The 24,263-nt window shown below is 34.6% G+C and overlaps 4 protein-coding genes across 5 annotated transcripts; 3 read left to right on the plus strand and 1 right to left on the minus strand.

Moving 5' to 3' along the window:
• Nucleotides 1-1,103: 1,103 nt before the first annotated feature.
• Nucleotides 1,104-3,362, plus strand: LOC125849084 (LRR receptor-like serine/threonine-protein kinase FLS2). The gene is made up of 3 exons (XM_049529091.1): nt 1,104-2,239; nt 2,329-2,544; nt 2,625-3,362. Exons 1-3 carry the CDS (start codon nt 1,171-1,173, stop codon nt 3,359-3,361), a joined length of 2,022 nt encoding a protein of 673 aa, XP_049385048.1. The 5' UTR covers nt 1,104-1,170; the 3' UTR covers nt 3,362.
• A 76-nt stretch (nt 3,363-3,438) lies between these two features.
• LOC125847368 (probable LRR receptor-like serine/threonine-protein kinase At3g47570) lies at nt 3,439-11,035 on the plus strand. The gene is made up of 6 exons (XM_049527003.1): nt 3,439-4,623; nt 4,714-5,061; nt 7,179-8,024; nt 8,155-8,445; nt 8,532-10,544; nt 10,640-11,035. Exons 1-6 carry the CDS (start codon nt 3,513-3,515, stop codon nt 10,990-10,992), a joined length of 4,962 nt encoding a protein of 1,653 aa, XP_049382960.1. The 5' UTR covers nt 3,439-3,512; the 3' UTR covers nt 10,993-11,035.
• A 1,562-nt stretch (nt 11,036-12,597) lies between these two features.
• On the plus strand, nt 12,598-16,052 carry LOC125848608 (O-fucosyltransferase 8). Of its 2 annotated transcripts, none has more exons than XM_049528497.1 (10): nt 12,598-13,051; nt 13,186-13,272; nt 13,384-13,477; nt 13,624-13,706; nt 13,831-13,919; nt 14,298-14,418; nt 14,506-14,649; nt 14,827-15,161; nt 15,252-15,492; nt 15,586-16,052. In XM_049528497.1, the coding sequence occupies exons 1-10, from the start codon at nt 12,659-12,661 to the stop codon at nt 15,889-15,891; spliced, it is 1,893 nt and encodes a 630-aa protein (XP_049384454.1). In that variant the 5' UTR covers nt 12,598-12,658; the 3' UTR covers nt 15,892-16,052. The 2 variants fall into 2 exon arrangements, with proteins under 2 accessions (XP_049384454.1, XP_049384455.1); XM_049528498.1 differs by having other exon boundaries at nt 13,636-13,706.
• Nucleotides 16,053-16,198: 146 nt separating this feature from the next.
• Nucleotides 16,199-20,633, minus strand: LOC125848609 (nucleobase-ascorbate transporter 2). The gene is made up of 14 exons (XM_049528499.1): nt 20,347-20,633; nt 20,127-20,224; nt 19,474-19,650; nt 19,030-19,130; nt 18,857-18,932; nt 18,679-18,738; nt 18,281-18,465; nt 17,996-18,092; nt 17,829-17,915; nt 17,336-17,394; nt 17,164-17,255; nt 16,996-17,073; nt 16,742-16,902; nt 16,199-16,648 (listed from the first exon to the last, which is right to left on the minus strand). The coding sequence occupies exons 1-14, from the start codon at nt 20,438-20,440 to the stop codon at nt 16,436-16,438; spliced, it is 1,578 nt and encodes a 525-aa protein (XP_049384456.1). The 5' UTR covers nt 20,441-20,633; the 3' UTR covers nt 16,199-16,435.
• Between the last annotated feature and the right edge of the window lie 3,630 nt (nt 20,634-24,263).

Raw genomic sequence — 24,263 nt, forward strand, 5'->3', positions numbered from 1 at the left:
TTTTAATTTACAATTTGAAAATCGACATAACTTATACATGTATAAGTTATGAGAAAATTGATATATTATTTTATACGGAGTAGAAGATGAAATAACTAACACTCCATAACAAATATTTGCATGTGTAAGTTATGATAAGATTTATGTATTGTTTTATACATGTATCAGTTATACGAAATATAGTTATTCATGTATTAGTTAGGCTTGTTCTTAAATTTTAAACCAACATTATATTAATTTTATATATGAATAACTTACCTCGTAATTAATTATCAAACGTGGTATTTTTAATACTTGCATAACTCACATCTAAAACCCTACCAAACAACCCCTTAGGAGTTATTTCATAGTTGATTTAAGATATGCAGATATTAGTAATGAATGATTAGCATAGAACTATAGAGGGGCGGATGCAGAGTTTCAAGTATGGGTTTCAAAACTTAGTAACTTTTGCTAAAACCTATATTTATATTGAGAAATTTATTAAATATATAAAAAAAAAATATCTATTGAAAATCCAATAACAAAAAGCTTAGCAAATTATTGAAAACTCATAAATTTCAAATCTTAATCCTCCACTTAATCAGATTCAACAGAGAGTACTGAGGCAGTTACAATCGTCATATTTAATGAATCGAAAGTTCCCCTTTGACTGTACTGCAGCGTTTACTTGACTTCAGGAATGATTATCTTCACCATTTATGTAGTTTTGTTTTTTTCCCTCAAATAATCTCTATCACGGCTGCAGTTGTGAAAATTCAGCCCAAGAAGTATACCCTACAAACCAATTATGTCAAAGTCTTTCAAGATACCGTTTAAAATGATCAACACGAATTGTGGTGCAGTGGTAGGACTACTTCACTCTTAATCAAATGTCTTGGTTTGACGCCTCGAATATGGAGAAAATTATGTTGAAAGCGTCATTCTGAATGAGATTTATGGTGCGTGATCCGAATTTAGTCGCTCCGATGTGAACTCTGGATACCAAAATGGGAAATTTTGAAGGAAAAAAAAAGATACCGTTTAAAACGGAAGACCAATCTAACTCTGTGAAGAATGAGACATATACAAACTTCACTAAAATAAAACTCTTTGAAAAGAAACATTTTAATATATCCCAAATCCTCATTGCACTAATTCAAATAACTAAGTTCAATTTTTTTCAAAGCAATGACACTCATGGAGAAATCCTTGTTCTATTCTCAATTAGCATTTTTGTTACTTCAATGTATAGTAACTAGCTTAGCTATCAAGACAGAAACCAATATTACGACTGATCAGTTCGCGCTTCTTTCCTTGAAATCTCAGATCATTTCTGACCCTTTTCAGCTCTTGTCCAAAAGCTGGTCTCAGGACACTTCTGTTTGCAATTGGATTGGAGTCACTTGTGGCTCTAGGCACAACAGAGTGACTTCCTTGAATATCTCCAACATGGGTATAACAGGAACCATCCCGCAACTTTTTGGGAACCTCACATTTCTTGTTTCTCTTGACTTGACAAGCAACAATTTCTATGGCAATCTGCCGCAAGAAATGGTTCGTTTGCGTAGATTGAAGCTTGTGAAATTGACTTATAACAATTTTAGTGGTGAAGTTCCTTCTTGGTTCGGTTTCTTAGCTCAACTTCAAGTTCTTACTCTTAAAAATAATAGTTTTACTGGTTTAATCCCGTCTTCACTTTCTAACATTTCCAATCTTGAAGCTTTGGATTTAGCCTTCAATGCTTTAGAGGGAAACATCCCAAAAGACATTGGAAATCTTAAGAATTTGAGGGGCTTAAACCTGGGAAATAACAATCTTACTGGTTCTGTTCCTCCATCCTTTTCAAATGCCACAAAGCTGGAAAAGTTGATTCTTTCTAACAATTTCCTTCATGGAAACATCCCAAATGAGATCGGTGATCTTCACAACCTGAACTGGTTGACTATAGAAACTAATCAGCTTACAGGTTCTATACCCTTCTCAATTTTCAATATTTCCACACTTGAGACTATTGGATTTTCCCAAAATGGTTTATCTGGTGACCTCCCTACTGATTTATGTGAGCGTCTTCCAATACTCAAAGGGCTTTATCTTTCTTTTAATAAGCTACAAGGTCATATGCCACAAAGCTTGTCAAGATGTTACGAACTTCAGCTATTGTCTCTATCGAATAATGAATTTGATGGACCGATACATAGTGAAATTGGGATGTTAAGTAACTTGCAGACCTTATATCTTGGTTTTAACCTTTTCACAGGTATGATACAAGGTCTTCTATTTTGTATGAAGTCTTCCTTTTTTTACTTTTTTAAGCTACTTATACAAGATGCTGTCACATGCTTGCAGGGGAAATACCACAGGAAATTGGGGATCTTGGTAATTTGGTGATGATAGGCATGGAGAGAAACCAGCTTACAGGCTCTATACCCAAGTCCATATTCAATATTTCCTCACTACAACTTCTGTCACTGCAAAACAACAATCTTACTGGATCTTTATCGAGGGAGATTGGAAATCTTACTATGCTTCAAGGTTTATATCTTGGTCAAAACAGGCTTACAGGTATGCAGACAATAAAATATAAATGTTTTCTACGTTAAAATACCTAGCTAAAGATCATTAGTACTATACAACTTTGGCAGGTGAAATACCAAAAGAGGTAAGCAATCTCATTGAGTTGGTGGACATTGATTTGGGGAGTAACAGATTCAGTGGTTCATTTCCTATGGGGATTTTCAACATCTCAGGACTGAGATTGATTGATCTTACAGATAGTACTCTATCGGGAACACTCCCATCGAATATAGGTTCTATGCTTCCCAACATTGAACTTCTTTATCTAGGTGGCCTAACGAACCTTGCTGGGACTGTACCTCATTCTCTCTCAAATTGCTCAAAACTAACTGTTCTAGACCTTTCAACGAACAAACTTTCCGGCTTGATTCCCAACTCTCTTGGAGATTTGACACTCCTAGAGACCCTAAACTTGATGGAAAACAATTTAAGCAGTGATCAGTCTTCTCAAGAACTTAGCTTCTTAACTTCATTGACAAACTGCAGAAATCTAAAAGAACTGAGTCTTTCCTTTAACCCTCTAAATGGTATGCTTCCAGCCTCAGTTGGGAACCTTTCAACTTCTCTTGAAAAAATTTTCGCTTCTGATTGCCAAATTAAAGGTGGAATTCCAAATGATATAGGGAATTTAAGCAGCTTAATCTACTTGTATCTATATGGGAACAGATTGACTGGACCAATTCCCGGGACACTTGACAGCTTAGGCAGGCTACAGGAATTGTCTTTGGCTAACAACAGGCTGAAAGGATCTATTGGAGATAGCCTATGTGAATTGCAGAAGTTGGGTAACATATACTTAGGTTGAAAATCAATTCTCAGGACTTGTTCCCAAATGTTTAGGGAATGTTACTTCCCTTAGGGGGATAAAACTCAATTCCAACAGATTGAGTTCCAATATACCATTAAGCTTAGGTAACCTCAAAGATCTTCTGGAGCTCGACTTATCGTCTAACAACATGAGTGGTTCTATACCTGCAGAAATTGGAAATCTAAAGGTTGCAATTCGTATAGATCTTTCGCATAATCAATTTTCAAATGGTATTCCAAGAGAAATTGGAGACATGCAAAATCTGATACATCTTTCTTTGGCACAAAACAAGCTACAAGGATCTATTCCTGACTCAATTGGTAGCATACCGAGTTTGGAATTTCTAGACCTCTCGAATAACAATCTATCTGGATCAATTCCGATGTCCTTAGAGAAGCTTCAGTATCTCAACTATTTCAATGTTTCCTTTAACAGCTTGCAGGGTGAAATTCCCTTTAGTGGTCCTTTCAAGAACCTTTCCAGCCAGTCATTCATGTTCAATAAAGCATTGTGTGGTGCTCCAAGATTTCGTGTCCCTCCGTGCCCCACTTCTTCAAACCATAGATCAAAGAAGAAGAAGTTACTTCTGATAGTCTTTCCTCTACTGGGAGCTGCTGTGATAATTGTTTTTGTAACATTGGCATTTATGTGGATGAGGTACAGAAGAGAAGGAAATGTTCCAGTTGAAGCTGATTTGTTAGCTACAATGGAAAGAATTTCATACTATGAAATCATACAAGCCACTAATGATTTTAGTGAGAGTAATTTCATTGGTTCGGGGAGTTTTGGTTCTGTTTACAAAGGAATTCTCAGAGATGGGACTACCATTGCAGTTAAAGTGTTTGACCTACAAGCTGAAGGTGCATTCAAGAGTTTTGAAATAGAATGTGAAGTTCTTCGCAACCTTCGCCATAGGAATCTCACCAAAGTCATTAGCAGTTGCTCCAACCTTGATTTCAAGGCTTTAGTGCTCGAGTACATGCCTAATGGGAGCCTTGAAAAGTGGTTGTATTCGCACAACTACTTCTTAGACATCCTGCAAAGACTAAGTATAATGATCGATGTGGCACGTGCATTGGAATATCTCCATCATGGTTGCTCAACACCTGTGATTCATTGTGATCTGAAGCCTAGCAACGTTTTGCTAGATGAAAACATGGTAGCTCATGTAAGTGACTTTGGCACTTCTAAACTACTCTGTGAAGATGACAGTGATTTACACACTAAAACCTTAGCAACATTTGGCTACATTGCACCAGGTAAATCTCTTATAATTCTTGTTTCAGTATCCTATCTTCATTTTCCTTTTCTCGGATTAAATGATAATCCGCAAGTGTGATTTACTGTAGAGTATGGAAGGGAAGGATTGGTGTCGCTAAAATGTGATGTTTATAGTTATGGGATCATGCTAATGGAAACATTTACGAGGAGAAGGCCTAATGATGAAATATTTGATGGAGATCTTAGTTTAAAGAAATGGGTAAGTGATTCACTCCCCGAGGCAACAATCAAAGTTGTAGATGCAAATTTGCTAAAGCCAGAAGATAAGAAATTCATGGACAAGGTAGATTGTGTAGCATCCATCATGAAAGTGGCACTAAATTGCTCTGCTGAATCTCCTGAAGAAAGAATCAACATGAAAGATGTCGTAGGAATGCTACAAAAGATCAAGATTCAACTTCTTTCATGCTCTACAAGTACATAAAAACATATCAGGCATGCCACTTAAGGGTATAGCAAGTGTTTGGTAAACTTTTTATCTGCATACATAGACTGGTTTCCTTTTTAGCTGCATAAGGTTATTTTCTGCAACACTATGTAAAATCGGGTTTACCTTTACCTATTGAGATCCTTTATGAATTCAGGTCTGTTTGTTTTTTATACTGCTTTTCCTAATTCTCATTAAATCGATTTATCCTCAACATTAGTGTTTGCTCAAGTAACCAACGTTCATTTTGAATAATTCAATCAATTATCTACCGGACATTGTCATCCCTAAATAACTCTAGTATATGTATGATATGTTTTGCAAAAAACAATTTTTGCTATGTTTTGAAAACTCAATAACATCAGCATAATTTGCTATATAAATAGTGTTATTTGTGAAAATATTCCAAAAGTATTCTACCATGAAACAAGCTTTTTTCTAATTCTTCTTTGAGTTTAAGTTAAGTGCACTGACATCCGACATATAAAAAAAAGTCATCCGGTTAAAAGATACAGGAAACACTCTGTAATAAGCCTAATTTTTGGTAATGTGGAGATTAAAGTTAAAAGGGAAAAGAGCCTGATATACCCCTCAACTTTGTCATTTGGAGCTGATATGCCCCTCGTTATGAAAGTGGCTCATATATACCCTTACCGTTATACAAACGGCTCACATATACCCCTACAGTTACAAAATTAGCTCACATATACCCTTTATTTAACGGAAGTGAAAAAGTTAGTTTTAAATTTATATTTTTGACTTTTAATTTTCTTAAAAATTATTTAGGGGTATATATGATTCTTCTAGCAAAGTTCAAGGTATATTTTAATCTTTTTTATACATAAATTATTTTTTGACTTCTTTTATTATAATTATTTGAGTTTCTTATTCTTATTTTATTTTTTTCTTTCATTCCTTAGTGTAAAGAAAAAAATTTAAAACTATTTTTTTGTGGCCATATTATAATTTAAAATTTTATTTTTTGGTCTATATTGTAATTTAATTTTTGTATTTGAAGAAAACAATTTGGTCTATAATAAGTTTTATAAGAATATTAGTGAAACATAAATAAATTTGACCATCAAAATAATAAATCTAAATTAGTCATTGAAACCAAAAAAAAAAGTTAAAAAAATATATATGTTTGAGGAGGATTAAATATACTCATATGGGATTATATTTTTTAAAAATAATAATAAAAAATTAACCAGAAATTAATTTTTTTCATTTCCGTTAGAGGAAAAGGGTATATGTGAGCCATTTGTATATAAGTAGGGGTATATATGAGCCACTTTCATAACGAGGGGTATATCAGCTCTAAATGACAAAGTTGAGGGGTATATCAGACCCTTTTCCCAAGTTAAAATTACATGAAGATTATTTTGTAACCAATAATTTGTTCATTAACTCCTGGATATGTTCATATTAGTTTATGATTTTTAAAGGCTCAAAGTCCAAGAATTGATTGTCTCTGTATCTCAGCTTCTCTATCCTGTTATTTGACTTGTAGTATTTCCTATTCCTTAGCTGTTTCTGTTCATTATATTAATCTGTATCTGTAAAATAAGGGGAAAGTGATTATAATACTTGATTAATCAGTCTTCATTAACAATTTGCTAGGTTTGATTAAAGAATCCTAATGTTGTGGACCATTCTAATTATTAAGTCAAACATGTAGACATACTTGTAATTGTTACCCATTTTGAGTTTTTTTTTTTTTTTTTGGTAAAACCAAGAAATGGGAAAAGCATTTTATGTTTGACCAAAAGGGTGACCCTGGTTTTCAAAATAGTATTAAATTAAGAAGGAATTAACAATCAGTATTGACTTTCATTTGGCCTGTTCCTATACTTTCTATTTGAATATGCTGAGGAATTTTCGTGGAAATCGCAAATGAATTCAAGAATGACAATCAGTCATTATGTTTCAAAAATGGAAAATACTAATGTATTCAACTCTAACATTATCATTCTTTGTCATCCTTGATTTCTCTTTAAGATAACAACTGTTTGAATTCTAACATATGCACAACCATGAAGAGAAAATTAAATTTCCTTTTCCCTCTTGTAGTTTCAGTAATATGGCATCATTTTCTGATATTATCAGCCACTGCAGAAGTCAATCTCAAAACTGATGAAGCTGCTCTACTTGCTTTGAAATCCTATGTTACTTCTGATACTTACAATATCTTGACAAGCAACTGGACCTCAACTACTTCCGTTTGCAATTGGATTGGAGTCACCTGTGGCTCTCACCATCAAAGGATCATAACCTTGGATATTTCCAATATGGGATTAATAGGTACCATCCCTCCTCACTTGGGAAATCTGTCCTTTTTGGTTTCTCTTGATATCAGTAGCAACGGTTTCCAAGGAATTCTGCCACGAGAGTTGGCTAATTTGCATAGATTGGAGTTAATAAATGTCACTTCTAATAAGTTCACTGGAGATATTCCCTCGTGGTTCTCTCTTTTGCCAGAACTCCAGCACTTGCATCTAGCTTTTAACAGTTTCACAGGTATTATTCCACCAGATATTTGTAACGCTTCCAAACTTGAGAGTTTAGTCTTGGGATTTGATCAGTTACAAGGGGAAATTCCAAATGAAATTGGTAATCTTCAGAAGTTGACTTGGTTGAGCTTGGGATCAAATCAGCTAACAGGCTCTGTACCACTTAGCCTGTACAACATTTCATCGTTACAACAATTGGTTTTGACAAAAAATAGTTTGTCTGGAAATCTTCCTGTCGATATATGCTTGAACCTTCCAGAACTTATGGTGCTTGCACTTTCTGACAATGAATTTGATGGTCAAATTCCTTTGGGGATAGATAAATGTTCAAAGCTTCAGATTTTGTCATTGTCATTCAACAAGTTCAGTGGATTGATACCTAAACAGATTGGGAACTTGAATGTGCTGTCTATTTTATATCTTGGTCGTAATGACTTGAAAGGTGAGTTATACATATTTGCTTTTAGGTTCCTTCTTTGTGCATACATGAAACATATTTTTTGAGTCATGTATGCACTCCTTAATTGATATACTGCAGAAAGTAGACTCTCTATTTATGATTTAATTTGCAGGTGAAATTCCAGAAGAGATTGGAAATCTTCGTAATCTAGAGATATTGGATGCACAGAACTGTAGCCTAAGTGGTCCTTTACCATCTTCTATAAGTAACTTAACTTCACTTCAATCACTCAATCTTTATGGCAATAATCTCTCTGGCACCTTGCCCCGGTATATATGTTTGAACATGCCTGATCTCAGAGCATTCAATCTTGGGAATAATTTCTTCAGTGGAAACATTCCAAAAGAATTTGGAAACTGCAGTTCACTTTCTGACCTCTTCCTAAGAGAAAACAACTTAACAGGTATCATCTTGTCATTTTCTTTTTCCATTATTTGGTGTATGTTCCTATGTTTTTCATATCCTAATAAGTCACTCAAATGTCATCAGGTGAGTTACCAAGGGAGATTGGTAATCTTTTCAATTTGGGAAGATTAGATCTACATTACAATTTCTTAACAGGTCCTATTCCATCTACAATATTCAACATGTCAAACATAAGGGGCATTTCATTTTTAGGGAACTTCTTTACTGGAAGTCTACCATCAGATATAGGACTTGGTCTTCCTAATCTTGAAGAACTGTATCTTGGTTACAATAACCTGACTGGAGCCATCCCTAATTCTCTCTCAAATGCTTCCAATATTTTCCGGCTTGGGATTGGATATAATGACTTTTCTGGTCCTTTTCCGAGGTCGTTTGGTAATCTAAGACGTTTAGAGTACCTCAACGTGAACGGCAATCATTTCACAAGAGAGCCTTCATCTCCAGGATTGACTGTCTTTGATTCCTTGACAAATTGCAGACATTTGAGAAAACTGTGGATAGGTTATAATCCACTCAATGGAAATCTTCCGGCTTCTGTTGGAAATCTCTCAAGTTCTCTTGACTACATTTATGCTGATAATAGTGAAATCAGAGGCTACATTCCCAGTGAAATAGGAAATTTAAGTGGTTTGTCGTTCTTGTTACTTCAAGGCAATTATTTGAGTGGGTTCATTCCAAGAACAATAGGGAATTTAAAGAATCTTCAAGCATTGAATTTGTATGACAACAAAATGATAAGTGGACCTATCCCTGAGGAACTATGCAATTTAAAGAAATTAGGATTCTTGAGCTTGGGAAATAATGAGCTTTGCTGTTCTATACCAGTATGTTTAGGGAATATTACATCTCTTAGATACATTTACCTAGGTTCCAACAAATTGACTTTTAGCATACCTCCCAGCCTGTGGAACCTCAATGATCTCTTGCATCTTGATGTATCCTCAAATTCCTTAAAAAGCTCTCTACCTCCAGAAATTGGAAATCTGAAAGTCGCAACATTGCTGAATATATCGAAGAATCAAATCTCAGGAAGTATACCGAGCACAATTGAAGGCATGCAAAATATGGCTGAACTTTCTTTTGCAGAAAATAGACTAGAAGGGCCAATTCCAGAGTCAATGGGGAACATGGTCGCCTTGGAATCGCTAGACTTGTCTCATAACAAGCTCTCTGGTGGCATTCCCAAATCATTGGTAGCTCTTTCACATCTCAACTATCTTAATGTATCTAACAACAGATTGAGTGGTGAAATTCCAATTGGAGGTCCTTTCGTGAACTTCTCTTATGATTCATTCCTTTCAAATGAGGCATTATGTGGTGCTGCTAGGTTGCAGATACCAGCATGTAGGTCTAATTCTCCTAGTAGGAAAAGAAAAAAGAAGGTGCTTCTTTTTGTGTTGATCTTGTTGGTGGCTTCTTCAGTAATAATGCTCTCAGTCATGCTCACCATCTTTTTGGTGATTAGAAGTCGAAAGAGGAAGACAAACATTGCTACTCATCAGGCGGATGCCTCTCCAGCCACGGTACATGGAAGAGTTTCATACCATGACCTTCAACAAGCAACCAACAGATTCGGTACAAGCAACTTGCTCGGTTCTGGAAGTTATGGCTCTGTTTACAAAGCAACATTTGGGAGTACTATAGTGGCCATTAAGGTATTCAACTTGCAAACAGAAGGCGCATTCAAGAGTTTTGACACAGAATGTGAAGTCTTACGCAACCTTCGTCATAGAAATCTGACCAAAGTCATCAATAGTTGCTCCAGCATTGATTTCAAAGCCTTGGTATTAGAGTACATGCCTAAGGGAAGCCTGGATGATTGGCTTCATTCTGAAACTTGTTCCTTAGATATAATGAAGAGAGTAGACATAATGATTGATGTGGGATCAGCATTAGACTATCTTCATCAAGGCTATTTTGTGCCCGTAGTTCACTGTGATCTAAAGCCTAGCAATGTCTTGCTCGACGAAGATATGGTTGCACATGTGAGTGACTTTGGCCTGGCAAAGCTATTAGGGGTAGGAGAAAGTATTGTACAAACCAAAACACTTGCAACCATTGGATACATTGCACCAGGTAATAATCATGTCAACAAGCTTCATTTCTCCTTCAAATTTCAACCATTTTAAAGATACCATATTCTCTTGATAAATTGTTTTATTTCAATGTAGAGTTTGGATTGGAAGGACTCGTATCTACAAGGTGCGACATTTACAGCTACGGTGTCATGTTGATGGAAACCTTTACAAGAAAGAAACCAACGGATGGAATGTTTGCTGAAAATTTAAGCCTGAGGGAGCGGATAAGACAATCATGGCCACGCGGAATGGACGAGATAATAGACCCCGAGCTTATGATACCAGGGGAGAAGAACAAAACAGGAAAGGTGCAGTGCTTATCACCCATCATGGAATTAGCTCTGAGGTGCACTGCAGACTTGCTAGAGGAAAGAATGAATATCAAACATGTTCTTGCTCAACTGAAGAACATCAGAACTATGTTGGAAAATGTAATAAATCACTAAAGGATTGAGAAAGATGGTTGTATATTTTTATATTACTGTCAAGTTGTTGAATTGAACTTCTCATGAACATATGAAGTCTTAAAGGCCTCAATATCTTACTTTAGAAAGTTCATCTCTTGCTGAACCATTCAATTGAGCGGAAAAAGAAGAAGAGGTGGTGTGTGGCCAACTTACACGCATCTCAACTATCTCATGTGCTACCTCTCACCAACACAAGCAAAGATAAAGTAACTTTGTCCTCTAATACTTAGAATGGAAGAAATCACCCACTCCGGTCCTCCATTTGTTAGTCATGTTTTAACTTCACATAGTGTAAGAAAGTAAAAAGACTTTTGAATCTTGTGGTTTTAAATTAAAATTAAGTTGAATATGTCAAAATTCTCTTTACTCTTGTGATCTTAAATATGTGATGTGGAAAGTTGAAATAAGAGAGTAGCCAAAAAAGTAAAGACGGTTTTTTTAAAACTGACTAAGAGCCCGTTTGGATTGGCTTAAAAAAGTAGTTTTTAAGTCAAAATATAAAGTCAAACTTAAATGATTTTAAGTCAAAAAATTAAACCGTAGGGGAGGCCTACCTTTGGTTTTTAACTTATTTTAAGTTACTTTTGTTTTAACCTTGCGAAACACTTCCTAATTTATTTCAAGTCCTTTTTTGACTTATTTTAAAGTTATTGTTATATTTGTCAAACACTTCTAGAAGTCAAAAGCTGACTTAAAAATAGGTTTGATCAACTTTTAATCGAATCCAAACACCCTCTAAAAATGGAAAATAGAACAAACAAGTTGAAACGCAGGGAGTAATATATTTTGTCTTGGCTTGGACATGAACATTGATCTCCTGAGATTTAGGTATTGTCCAACGAATAATTCAAATTAGTATCGTAGGAAAAAATTAGGAAAACTCTTGCATAACACTGTTCCTTTATGATGTTTATATTGAAAATACAATTAAATAACAAAAACGTGCGCACGCTTTTTGTGCCAATGGATATAGGAAAATATAGAAGTACAGAACTTTATCTTTCTATTTGTATAAAGATGTAGAAAATAAAAATGAGGTAGAAGAAAATATAAATAAAAATATTAACAAAATTAGAGAATATAAAATACAGTAAATTGGGGCAACCCAACCGTTTGGTATCCAAAGTTGGTTAAAAAGACCCCACCAATGACAGAGAATTTTTTAAAAAAAAAACAATAATATATGCTTTTTCATATGAATGAAAGAATTGCAGTACTTATAATAATCCCTGATGCCATGTAAAGGGTTCTTCCTTGTAAAGAACACCAAATAAAGACCAAACTTTTTCACAGTTTGGTGAGAAGTAGTTGTTGCAGATGACAATTCTCTTTTTTTGTATATGTCCTATTCAACTTTTTTTAATGCCTTAAATTTTACTCATACGTTATTTTTTCATGACCCATTGTTGGTTTGGTTTGTGTGTGTCAGTAACCAATTTCTTTAACTTTACTTCCAATTTATGCTTAGAGACGTTTCAGTTTTATCTAATTTTCTTATAACTTTTTCAACAAACTCCAATGGAAGACTAATTCTTGAAATGGGGTCTTCAAAAAAACAAATGTAATATAGTTGGGGAGATAGTGTAACTGATTTTTGCTTCTGTTAAGTTGAACTCCAATTTTCTGAGCTATTAGTTGTGAGTAAATGGGGAAACAAGGGTCTTCTCCTAGAGGCCGTCGAGTGGAGAACCAGGATTTAGATATATCATTTGGGGTAAAAGAACATGAATTTCGAAGTTTAGATTTGCAACATGGAGGTGATCCTCCTATAGGAAGAAGGTTATCAGGGGGAGAATACAATTGGGACAAAGTTGTTTTGACCAAAGGGATGAAAAATGACTCTGCGAAGTTCACTCCTTGTAAAGGAGTTTATGTTGGAAAGAGGCAAATGTGGTGGCTGCATAGACATATTAGGTCTATTGTTTTCACATTGTTGTTAATGGGCTTTCTTTACCTTTTGGATTCTCTTCTGTTCTCGATTTTTGACCCCGCGATGCTTCAGAGTAATTTTTCTTTACAAGGCTCGAGTAAGACCGAGGTATGACATTGTGATTCCCAAAATCTCTTAGCACTAAGTTTATGCCGAAGTGCTTAGTGTACCGAATGGAAGCAGTAGGCATGTTTCTCAGATTAGTATGAGCTTTAATTTGCTATCTAATTTTGTATCTGAAGGTTGAAATGGTACCGAGGGCAGCAAAAGAAGGTCCGGTGAAGCTGTATGAAAGGCTACTAAATCTGGCTGCTTCTTCTCTTGCAGAGGTTGTTGTGATACTTAACTTGATTAACTTCATTTGGAAATTGCATTTAAAACGATAGTAACTGACGATCTTAACATCTATCTTTTATTTGAATTTCCTTAAATTGCTATAGAGGGAGTTCAAGCAAGAGTCATCAAAGTTATGGGAGGAGCCATATCCTCAGGCATCATCTTGGAAACCTTGTGCAGATAAAACTAGTCCACATGGTAATAGGATATTTTTTCATGTATAGTTTTCTCATGCATGAATTATGTTGTTTACTATATACATCTTTAATTTGTTCAATTTTCTGATCATATTTGAAAGTGTGATTCTCCCTTTGAATGTTGAATTGCGGTATAATTGTTGTAAGTTGTCAGGGCAGGGAAACCTAGAAACATCACTGGTTATATATTGATCAGTGCAAATGGAGGACTAAATCAACAAAGAGTTGCTGTAAGTGTATAAACTTGTTTTTCCTTTCAACTTTTAGCCAAGTTGTACAGTTGAGTCTACTTGATAAGGACTGTCATGTTTGGTTATTCGATCGTGAAATGAAATTTTGTAATTGTGCTTGCAGGTCTGCAATGCTGTTGCTGTAGCATCTCTCCTAAATGCCACTTTGGTCATTCCCAAGTTTCTTTATAGCAATGTCTGGAAGGATCCTAGGTTAGTTCACAGAAAAAAAAATTGTTTTAGTTTCAGCAATTAAATAGTTACAGATTTCAATTTAAGCTCTACAAAAGGCTTTGCTTCATGAATGTTATTACATTTAATGCATTGATCTGAAGAAAATTGTATCGCGCTTGAACTCTTTTAACTTTTGGGATCAAATGAGCTTCAACTTTTCTACAGAAGATCCATTTCTTGTTTTTCCATAAATTTTTGGTTTGATAGACAGACTCATCTTTTTCAATTGCATATTTTCTTCTTCTTTGCATTAGATTTTTGCTACTACCAAACTAATCAGTAGCCTACGTCCCTTCCACCACTTAGTTTAACTTAACAGCAAGCTTATCACACCTTTTTTTGTGTGTGTGAGAACAGCCAGTTTGGGGATATATATCAAGAGGACTATTTCATGGATATGTTGAAGGATGAAGTTAATATTATAAAGGAGCTCCCTCCTAATTTGAAACTATTAGATGTGGAAGCAGCTGGAAGTCTTGTATGTTTTCTTCTTTAGTTAAAAAGTTGGGACATGAAATTGTATTGACTTGGAGGATAACATATGATATCTTTCACCTTTGCGTAGATAACTGATGCAGATCTTTCAAAGGAAGCTACACCTGATGAATACATCAAGAAAATACTACCCCTCCTCTTACGCAATCGAGTTGTTCACTTTCTAGGATATGGAAATAGACTCGGCTTTGACCCGTTGCCTTATGAACTTCAGGTGAAGAGCATTCTTTAAAATTGTTCAATTGTCTATAGGGTAGATGCAAGTTTGGAATGACATCTGCAAGTTAATGTCTAGTTTGTGCTTCAATGCTTCGGACATTGTAAAAATTATCAATGATGGTATGTTGGTTTTATGTTCTTGTTTATAGTACAAATTTGTATTTTGTTGCAGAGACTAAGGTGCAAGTGCAACTTCCATGCCTTGAAATTTGTGCCAGAGATCCAACAAATAGGTTCTTTACTGGTTAGGCGAATTCGGAGGTATGATTTTGCTAGGAGCACATTGGATAAGCAACTTCTTGGAAACTTAATCCCTCATGTTCCCTTGAGACACTATCATGCAGCAGAAGGCCCTTCCAAGTACCTTGCTTTGCATTTAAGGTTTGAGATTGATATGGTGGCATACTCTATGTGTGAGTTTGGTGGCGGAGAAACTGAGAGAAGTGAACTACAATCTTATCGAGAAGTCCATTTTCCTTTACTTCTTGAGCGTCTGAAGAAATCAAAGTATAGTTTATGTTCTATATCAGTTCCACCATTTGGCTTAACATGGTTTGTGTGATAGTTCAATTGACCATATTTTGGTGGTGCCTGCAGGCCTCTTTCTCAACAGGAGCTAAGAAAGACGGGCAAATGTCCATTGACACCAGAAGAAGCAGGACTAGTTCTCGCTGGCCTCGGTTTCAAACATGGAACATACATCTATCTTGCTGGTTCTGGCATATATGGAGGTCAATCAAGGATGCAAGCTTTAACTACCCTCTATCCCAACCTAGTGACCAAGGAAGATCTTCTCACACCAAGTGAACTAGCTCCATTTAGAAACTTTTCTTCTCAAGTAAGTTGTTTCCTATTTTAAGTGATGGGGATAAACACACACACACTCCCTTATGTGTGATTCTAACAACAAAAACTATCACTTTTAATGCAGCTTGCAGCATTAGATTTCATCGCGTGTGCAACATCTGATGTATTTGCCATGACAGACTCAGGAAGTCAGCTATCATCCCTCGTGTCGGGGTTCAGAACATATTATGGTGGTGGTCATGCTCCCACATTGAGGCCTAGCAAGAAGAGGCTTTCTGCAATTTTGTCAAGAAATAAGACCATTGGATGGCACAGTTTCGAGGGGAAGATAAGAAAGATGATTGATGAAGGTCAGAGAGTGCAGGTAAGAGGTTTGGGTCGTAGCATTTATCGACACCCCAGATGCAAAGAGTGCATGTGCAGGCATTAGAGGGAGGGTGGTCATAGTTTTCCCTCAACAACTCGAATTCATACTCCCAACATTGAATTTGTTTGTCCACTTTTGTATCATATCCCAGGGGAAAAAGTGCAGGAGGATAGGAAATTAGTCCCATGCATACTGTGACACTAATTTTTGGTGAATAAAAAGCACCTTTATCATTGCAACAATTCCTTCATACTTTTTCTGTTATCGCAAAAATTAGGAAGGGAAAAGGTACTCATTCCTTCTTACTTTTTCTGTTATCGCAAAAATTAGGAAGGGGAAAGGTACCCACAGAGAAGAGCAGAGTAAGTAAGAGTAAGAAAATTTTCTCATTATGCCAAAATAGGCCTTGACATTTTTGACTACAAATAAATGAATAAATAATATTCATGTCAACTGATGTCTACTTCCTAGAATTTCATCACAACTGCCTACATAGAGTTTTTTCTTTGATTCAAATATATCATTAGGGATCAACCCTGAGATCAAACTCTTCTCATATTTCACTTTCCCCTCCTTCCTTCTGGGTCCAGATATATCGCTAACATGATCACGAAGGAGGAAAGAAGCGGTTGAGATTAAAAGGGAGGGTGTAAAATTCTTCATTTCTGCTATCACCCTTAAATGTCCTGAACTTCACCCACCATGGCATTCCCCTATCTTTGGCACTGTCCTTGTAGTCCAGTGTGTTGTCGAGAAACACAGCAACCATCATAGCCACAGTTGGGGAAGACAGAAATATGGTGTTGAGAAAATCATTGAACTGCATATTTCCAAGAGAACCAGATCAATTACTAATGACTTAATAATATACAATTAGAAGTTTGGAAACTTAATCATAATATATTTTACTCACCCATCCAGCCTTAGTGTGAGAAGGACCATGAAATGCAGCAGTGGTGTATTCCCTGAAGTACTCGGGAATAGACAACCCGAGGAAGAGAGAAACACCAGCAATGAAGAGGTTTCTCATTGAGTTCATGTTTGTGAACTGCAGAAATGACAACCCCACAGAAGCTGGAATAAAAGAAATGTTTGTCAGATGGGGAAAATAGATAAAGAGATCTGCAGAAAGATGTTGTAAGGAGTGGAGTTGCTAAGGATTCTCACCAACAAGACCGAACAAGACACAATATACAGCAGCGAATATTGGGAAAGGAATTGATGCAAATAATGCTCCAAATTTGCCTACAAATGTCAAAAAATGGATTATGAGCAAGTTCAGACTTAGCTGAAAGATTCTTTCACGTCTGGTTGAGTACACAGAAGATCACCAACCTAAAATTGAGAAGAAGATCATAAAGCCAGCAGAAATTTGGATAACTCTGCGGCTACCCACACGAGTGCTTCCAAGAAGTCCCACATTCTCACTGTTAACCATAAAAGATATGTTAAACCGAGAGATAAAAATCACATTGCATATAAGTAATATAGGACTTGAGTTACTAACATAGAAACTGTACACCCAGTAGCAGTCCCAAAAAGTCCACTAAACAGGATACCAATACCCTGCAAAAAAAAAAAAGTAGTTCCAACATCAGTCTGTAGATCTCCATAAATTTCATGCAAATATGAGGCTTTTCTGTGATTTCTTTTTCAAGAAATATCATCAAAAACCAACATCACTTTTTCTGCACTTAGAATTATATAACTTCTTGTTTAAGTCCTAACATAAACACTACCGACCTACGAGGTTCCATTTTGCACTTAAAATTGTACAACTACAGATGATGAATGAATATATTATCTTTTTTTGATAAGTAAGGTGATCATGAATCTATGTATTATCGATATCCACCTGAAGTGAATTTTTTGTTTTAATCACTTGACATAACAAACTTTAGAGGTGAGATTTGGAAAAGGTAATCATCTACTTATTGATATGTCACAAACATATACAAATTTCTGAAGATAGCATGTTTGTCACAAATTACTGCACAAACCTGCCAGCCGATACCACGACTCAGAACATGAGCTGGGGGTGGTGTGGCACTTGCTAAACGAGATGCTGCTTTATATGCTCCAGTTGACTGAAGACAAAAGAGTAAGACTCAGTGCTGTACAAAATGGAAAAAGTATGATTAAGGTATCAATTTTATTCAGGTCTAACCTCAATCAAGGAGACAAGTACAGCAGCCATCATTCCAAAAGCATGACCAGCATCAAAAGTAGGAGCACCCCACTGAAGTGGATATGGGATTTTTATCCTGAATAGCAAAGTGGAGTAGAGATTATAATTTCGTTAATCCTAAAAACTTAGGAGGAAGATCAAGACTGAAATGTGTCGTGTATCACACCCTACAGAAAACTATAGAATGTCTAAGGCAACAATGTTGCAGGTTAGAAAGATATACAAGCAACATTCATCTGAAAAGTAATTAGATGAAATATCAACCATGGTGCAGTCGAAATGAGGTTTGCTTTATCGGTGCGACAATGCCTTTGGGTAGCGTCTGGGCGATGTCTGTAAGCACCACTAGCAGTCAGGAGGTGTGCATAAGCCCAAATAACTGTGATTGTGATGATTAGAGCAAATCGTTCCATCACCGGCCACTGCCTAAACTGGAAGTTTTTTAAATACTGGAGGACAATAAATGAATAATTCATCAGGCAATCATTTTGAAGTTCCCTTGCATTTAACACTTAAGAAACAGATGACAGAAAAGTTTGGAATTAGCACTCTCTTCATAATTCTCATCGTTGTAAAAGAAGACAGACTGGCCAAAAATATGAATTTAGTTCACATTTTTGGACCAAAAAATGTCAAATTAAAGGTCAAAAAAAGTATCATACCTGAGAGAAGATCACAAATAAAATGAACATTGGTACACCAATTTCCACACACTGTCCAGCCTGTTATAAAATTGCACAAGCACAAAGCAGTAATCAGTGTAAGCTGACCAAGACTACAACATCATTGATACAATGGATAACAATAATCTTTGTTTTCGGTAGATGATCCTCAACCTACCTGTGGGAAACCCCTGTCAAAAAGACCAAATCCTGCCAGAGCAATAACCGGAACCATTCCCACTGGGCTAAAAAATCTGTAAGTTATTAGCAAGTCAGTATGTTGAAGCCATAAACATGAGAACAGTACATTATGAGTGAACAAAATAGTTCATCTTTGGGGATAATTTGCACCTGGAACAAATAGCCCAGAGTTGACTATATCCCAAAATTATCTGAACACTTGATGCTACTATCAATGCTCCCTGAATTGCTCTCATCGTACCAAGGAATCTCTACAAGTAAGGATAAAAACAAAAATTAAGAAATACTGTAAGTTTTCTCTAAAAGAATATTTATAAGTCGAGAAATGGTTAATAAATTTGCACTCTTTGACAATGTAGAGTGCAAATATGCCTTGCCCTATAGCAAAACGCTACAATCACATATCTACATCGAAGGATATTCTATTCACAAGATGATTTTGTTTTAAAATGGATGCATATTGAGTTAATCATACAGACTACATCATTATTATCAGCAGCACGACACAAATGTGACAAGTCCGATCGATAAACTACATACATCACTATGAACAGTTAATCAACAAAATCACCTACTATTCTCAGAGTTACTTACTTCATGAGGATCAGTAATCCTTGTCAATGACGAATCATGGATTATGGAAATTATCGGTACCGCAAAAGCCCATGACCCTCCAATTACAGTAGGTAAACGGGTTCCAAATAAAGTTTGTAGGAGTGTATTGATTCCTTCAACAAAAAGCAGGGTCTGCACAACCCTCACTTTGTCACCCTGACATTTAAGAATCAAAAATGCCACCAAACAAGAGCACATCAAAATCAGAAATCATAAAAACCAACATGATCAATCTCCAGGTTCTTCAACCAAAAACCAATAGTTTCTTAATTCATACTAATACTCACTCTATTTAAATTTGTTTGTCCTACTTTCTTCTTATCTTTTGTCTATTTCTGATTCTAACTTTCCACGTGACCAAAAGATTCAAAAAAGTTCTCTATTTTTTAAACTCCATATGAAGTCAAGACCGTACAAACAAATTGAAATGGGGGAGAAGTTTTTTCTTTCTCCAAGTTCATTGAAATTCAAGTCACATGAAAAAAGTTCAGTTGATTCTTTTGACTGTAAATAAAAAAAAATTAATTCATGAAAAACTTGTTAAATGATTTTCAAATTCCAATCAATGAAAACACATGAAGTTAGACATAAGAAGAAAAAAGAACATGAAAACTTGAGCAAAACTAGCTTACATCATCTCCACCCATCAAAGGAACAAGAAATGAAGGAATCATAACAGCAGTCCCCAATGCCAAGATGTAATGCTGAAAGCCCAAAGCAATAGCTTCCCCTGTTTCACACATCCAAATTCAGTTCTCACAGATTCATCTCATGCAAAAAAAACACAAAGAAATCAAACAGTAATGACAAAAACAAGGTCATTCATTAAAAAAGATTCAATCTTTTTCATACCCCAAGCAGGATTTGAGTCTATACAATACTCCAAACCCTGAAGCTGGTCCATTGGAGGATGACTAATTTCTTCAGGTTTAGGAGGAGCTGCCATTGCCTTTAAAAAAACAATCTTTTTCCACAAAAAACTCAAATGGGTATCAGAAAAATGAATCAAGAAAGATGTATACTTGTTCAATCCAAGTGGGGTTTTAGTAAATCAATGAGATAACAAAGTAAAAAGCTGTAAACAAGCAAAGACAATGAAATAAGAAAAAAAAAGGTGATTGGAGAGAGAGAGAGAGAGAAGTCAAGCTGATGTGATATGTATCATATATAGAAAGAGAGAGATTGAGAAAAAAAAAGGATTGAGCAGCACCTGCAACCCACTCTTTGAAAGTGAATTTTTACTTAAATTTAAGGTTTATTTAGTGTTGTTTGTCTTAGTTTGTGTGTGAAAGTGTCCGTTAACTTTTATTTTTAGTATACATATTCCGGAAATACCCCTTAAGGAACTTCCAAAAACACCTCATGTTACCGTTACTTTCTGGTCATTGCTGTGCTGTACTACTTTTTTTTTTTTTTTTGGTTATTCTGCACCCTCTTAATTTTTCACCTTGTGACTTTGTACTTTCCATAAAGAAATTAGGGATAGTTTGGTAGCTAGTAAAGAGATTTATGTATTAATTCATGTATAAGTTATATTAACGTTTGATAGTAAGTTATTCATGTATAAAATTAATATGATGTTTGATTTATAATTTAGAAACTCGCATAATTAATACAGATATAAGTTATGAAAGAATTAATATATTATCTTACACGGGATAGAAGATGAAATAGGTAATACCCGCATAACTAATAACCAGTGGCGGAGCCAAGATTTTCAATAAGGGAGTTTAAAATATGAAAAAATAGACACACGAAGTAGTCGAAGGGGTTTGACATCTATTATATATACTAAAAAATTATTTTAACCATTTATAAATCATATAATTTTCCGCCGAAAGGGGTTCGGATGAACCCCTAATTGTAAGGTGGCTCCGCCACTGCTAATAACAATATAACTAATACCTACATAATTAGTTGAAAACGTATAAAATTGTTTGAATAATATATGTGACTTTTAACGTGTTATGATAATAATTTAGTTATTAATTTTCTATCAAATTACTATATCGTATATCATTGATATTGTCCGATAATTATTTTATAAATGATATGATTGTGCAAACAAAATTATACTATTGGTATAAAACTTATATTCTTTCTTAAAAATACAGTATATGTTGCTGGGAAAAAAATGAATTTTGATTAGATAAGAGACACAATATATGGACCAAATCTTTGTCTTGCAACTCATTGTAGCCAAGTACGAGGATGTCTTGTAATGTTTTGACTTACTCATGGTCAACTATGTTTTTTTCTTGAATTAGATTGATATCATGTCTAATGATAGATGAAATCAGATTTTTGCTATGAACTAAAATAGCATGAGTTTCAATTATTAATATAATAATGTTCCTTGTATCACTATTTCATGTGATTTTTATATCAGATTTCAATACTTTCAAAATGAGAAGAAGATGTATCTATCGAATTTATTTACTAGTTAACAAAACTTACAAAGAAAATTTTCAAATAAGTCAATTTTCATGTCTAAAAAAATAACAAGCAAATAGTAAGAATTAGAGAGGTCAGTACAAGTGTATATTTATTAATTAGGAAAAGATTTTTTGCATTTCAAATGCAATATGGTAGTAGTGAATAAACTATTGAATATAATCTACCTGAAATAAAATCCTCATAAATGGTCTATACCTTTGCATTTAAAAAAAGAAATAGAAAAGTGCAAGACATAGATTAAATAATTGATGAAAATAGAATCTAAAAAACATTACATTATTAAGATTCTTTAAGTTTATGCAGAAATAGAAGTGTCTGAGTAAGACCAACGTGTGAAAGGGAACTTACAACATCTTCAACGTCTCTCTTTATGTACAAAGACAAAATAAATAAAAAGTAACATAGATATTCGTGCCTATTTACTACTCCTATTAAAAGATTATAATTTTTAGTATTTAATATTTTTTGGGCTCAAAATTTCTCAACTTTTTCCCTGCAGAAACAGCGAAAATTGGGGGATTTTACTCTCTTGTGTCCATTTCACAATAATAACTGCTTGCTATACAAATCCAACAAACATTCATAAAGATAGAGCCAACTTGGTGAGGTTTGATTTTATAAAGATTAAAAAATGACTAAAACAAATAAAAGATTATATTTAGTTCCTTCATCTTATTTTATATAGTGGTGTATAATTGAAAGTCAAATATAAAAAAGAAATATATGTAATACCAATAGTATTTGCGTCAACAATGAGTTAGAGCATTAATATAGTTTTTCTATAGTAAGAAAGTCACATATCTTTCATATTTTTCGCTTATATTCCCACAAAAATGTGAACTTTTCTATACGAAATAGGTTGGAATAAGCAAATAAATAGTTTCAAATATAAAATAGGCCAATCTTTTCTTTTCTTTTGTGATTTTAAAAAAAAAAAAAAAAACTGTGTTACTTAAAATAGGACAGATTGCCTATCTCTATGTCCAATTTATTAAGAGGTGAAATTAATGTGTATGTACGATTAATGTCTAAAAGGATAGTTACTTAAAAACATAGATGCCTTCATTTTTTAAAATAAACGTGCATTTGAAAGAACTTTGGGAAAATTATAATAAAACTAACTCTTCTTTTTTCTAGGCCATATAAAAAGAACCTCCACAAGTTGCCTAAGTGAGAAAAAAATATTAGTAAGGGTTTCCAATTTTAACAGGAGATGATGAAAGGGCAGAGGCATGTATCCTCCAATTAAGAATTGGAATCTCACAATTACTATAGTCAAATTTATTTTTCCATGTCTTTCTTCATTTGTAGTTCATCTTTTGAGTTTTGATCGACCTAGGTTGATGATGGGATACACATATTTCATTGAAAAGGAACCCTTTCAACGTCTTGTTTTTTACAAGTATTACAGTTAAGCCAGTTAACAAGATGTTACAAGTATTACAGTTAAGTCAGTTAACAAGATGAAAGTTGAAAAATTAAAATAAGTATCATATATAAAGATGTTAAAAAATATTTTTACTATTCAAATAATAGCAGTGTCACATAGCATGAAGAGTAATTGATGATAAGAGTATGAGATTTTTTAGTTGTCATGCCACGAAGAGCCAATGAGAAAAATCTTTTCTTTGAATTCTACCAAGTAAAATCACACTTATCATTTATACAAAATCAAACAATTTGATCTAGAAATTAGGTATTATATTGAAATATATATATATATCATCTAACTATACTAAGATATTAAAATTCATACTATATAAAACAAGAGACTTTCTTTCATTCATTTGATGCAAATATTGAATACAAATATTATTATTATTTGGCTATGTGTACTCATTAAGGATAGGACTGCATGACCTACAAAAAGAATGTGGAGGGAAAGCTTAAAAGAAGCTTAAGAAAGTGTGTGTGACATTGGAAACCATTGATCGCTCCACACTTTCCCAATTAAAAATTCAAAAAAGCTCCTTTACATTATAGGGTCTCCCCTACTTTTAATGTGCAAGTTTACCTAACAAGATGTTAGTGAAAACTTACAAGATAACAAAAATACAAGATTACAATTGAAAATAAAAATGAAGAAAATAAATCTCTTCAGGCTGAGGCGCGGATATCTCGCTCTCTTTAAGGAGATTCAAGCCCACTGCAGCAAATGTTTTCACCGGTCCAGCAGTAGTCCTTCTTGACTTGTCTCCTCCAGGATACAACAGCCTAATCACAAAATATAACTCAACAACTCTGGACAAGAGTTGAGTCCAAAGCTCCACAAAAAAAAACACCTTCCTTCAACTAATAAGAACTCTCTTTTT

The sequence above is a fragment of the Solanum stenotomum genome, chromosome 12, assembly GCF_019186545.1.
Source record: "Solanum stenotomum isolate F172 chromosome 12, ASM1918654v1, whole genome shotgun sequence".
NCBI lineage: Eukaryota > Viridiplantae > Streptophyta > Magnoliopsida > Solanales > Solanaceae > Solanum > Solanum stenotomum.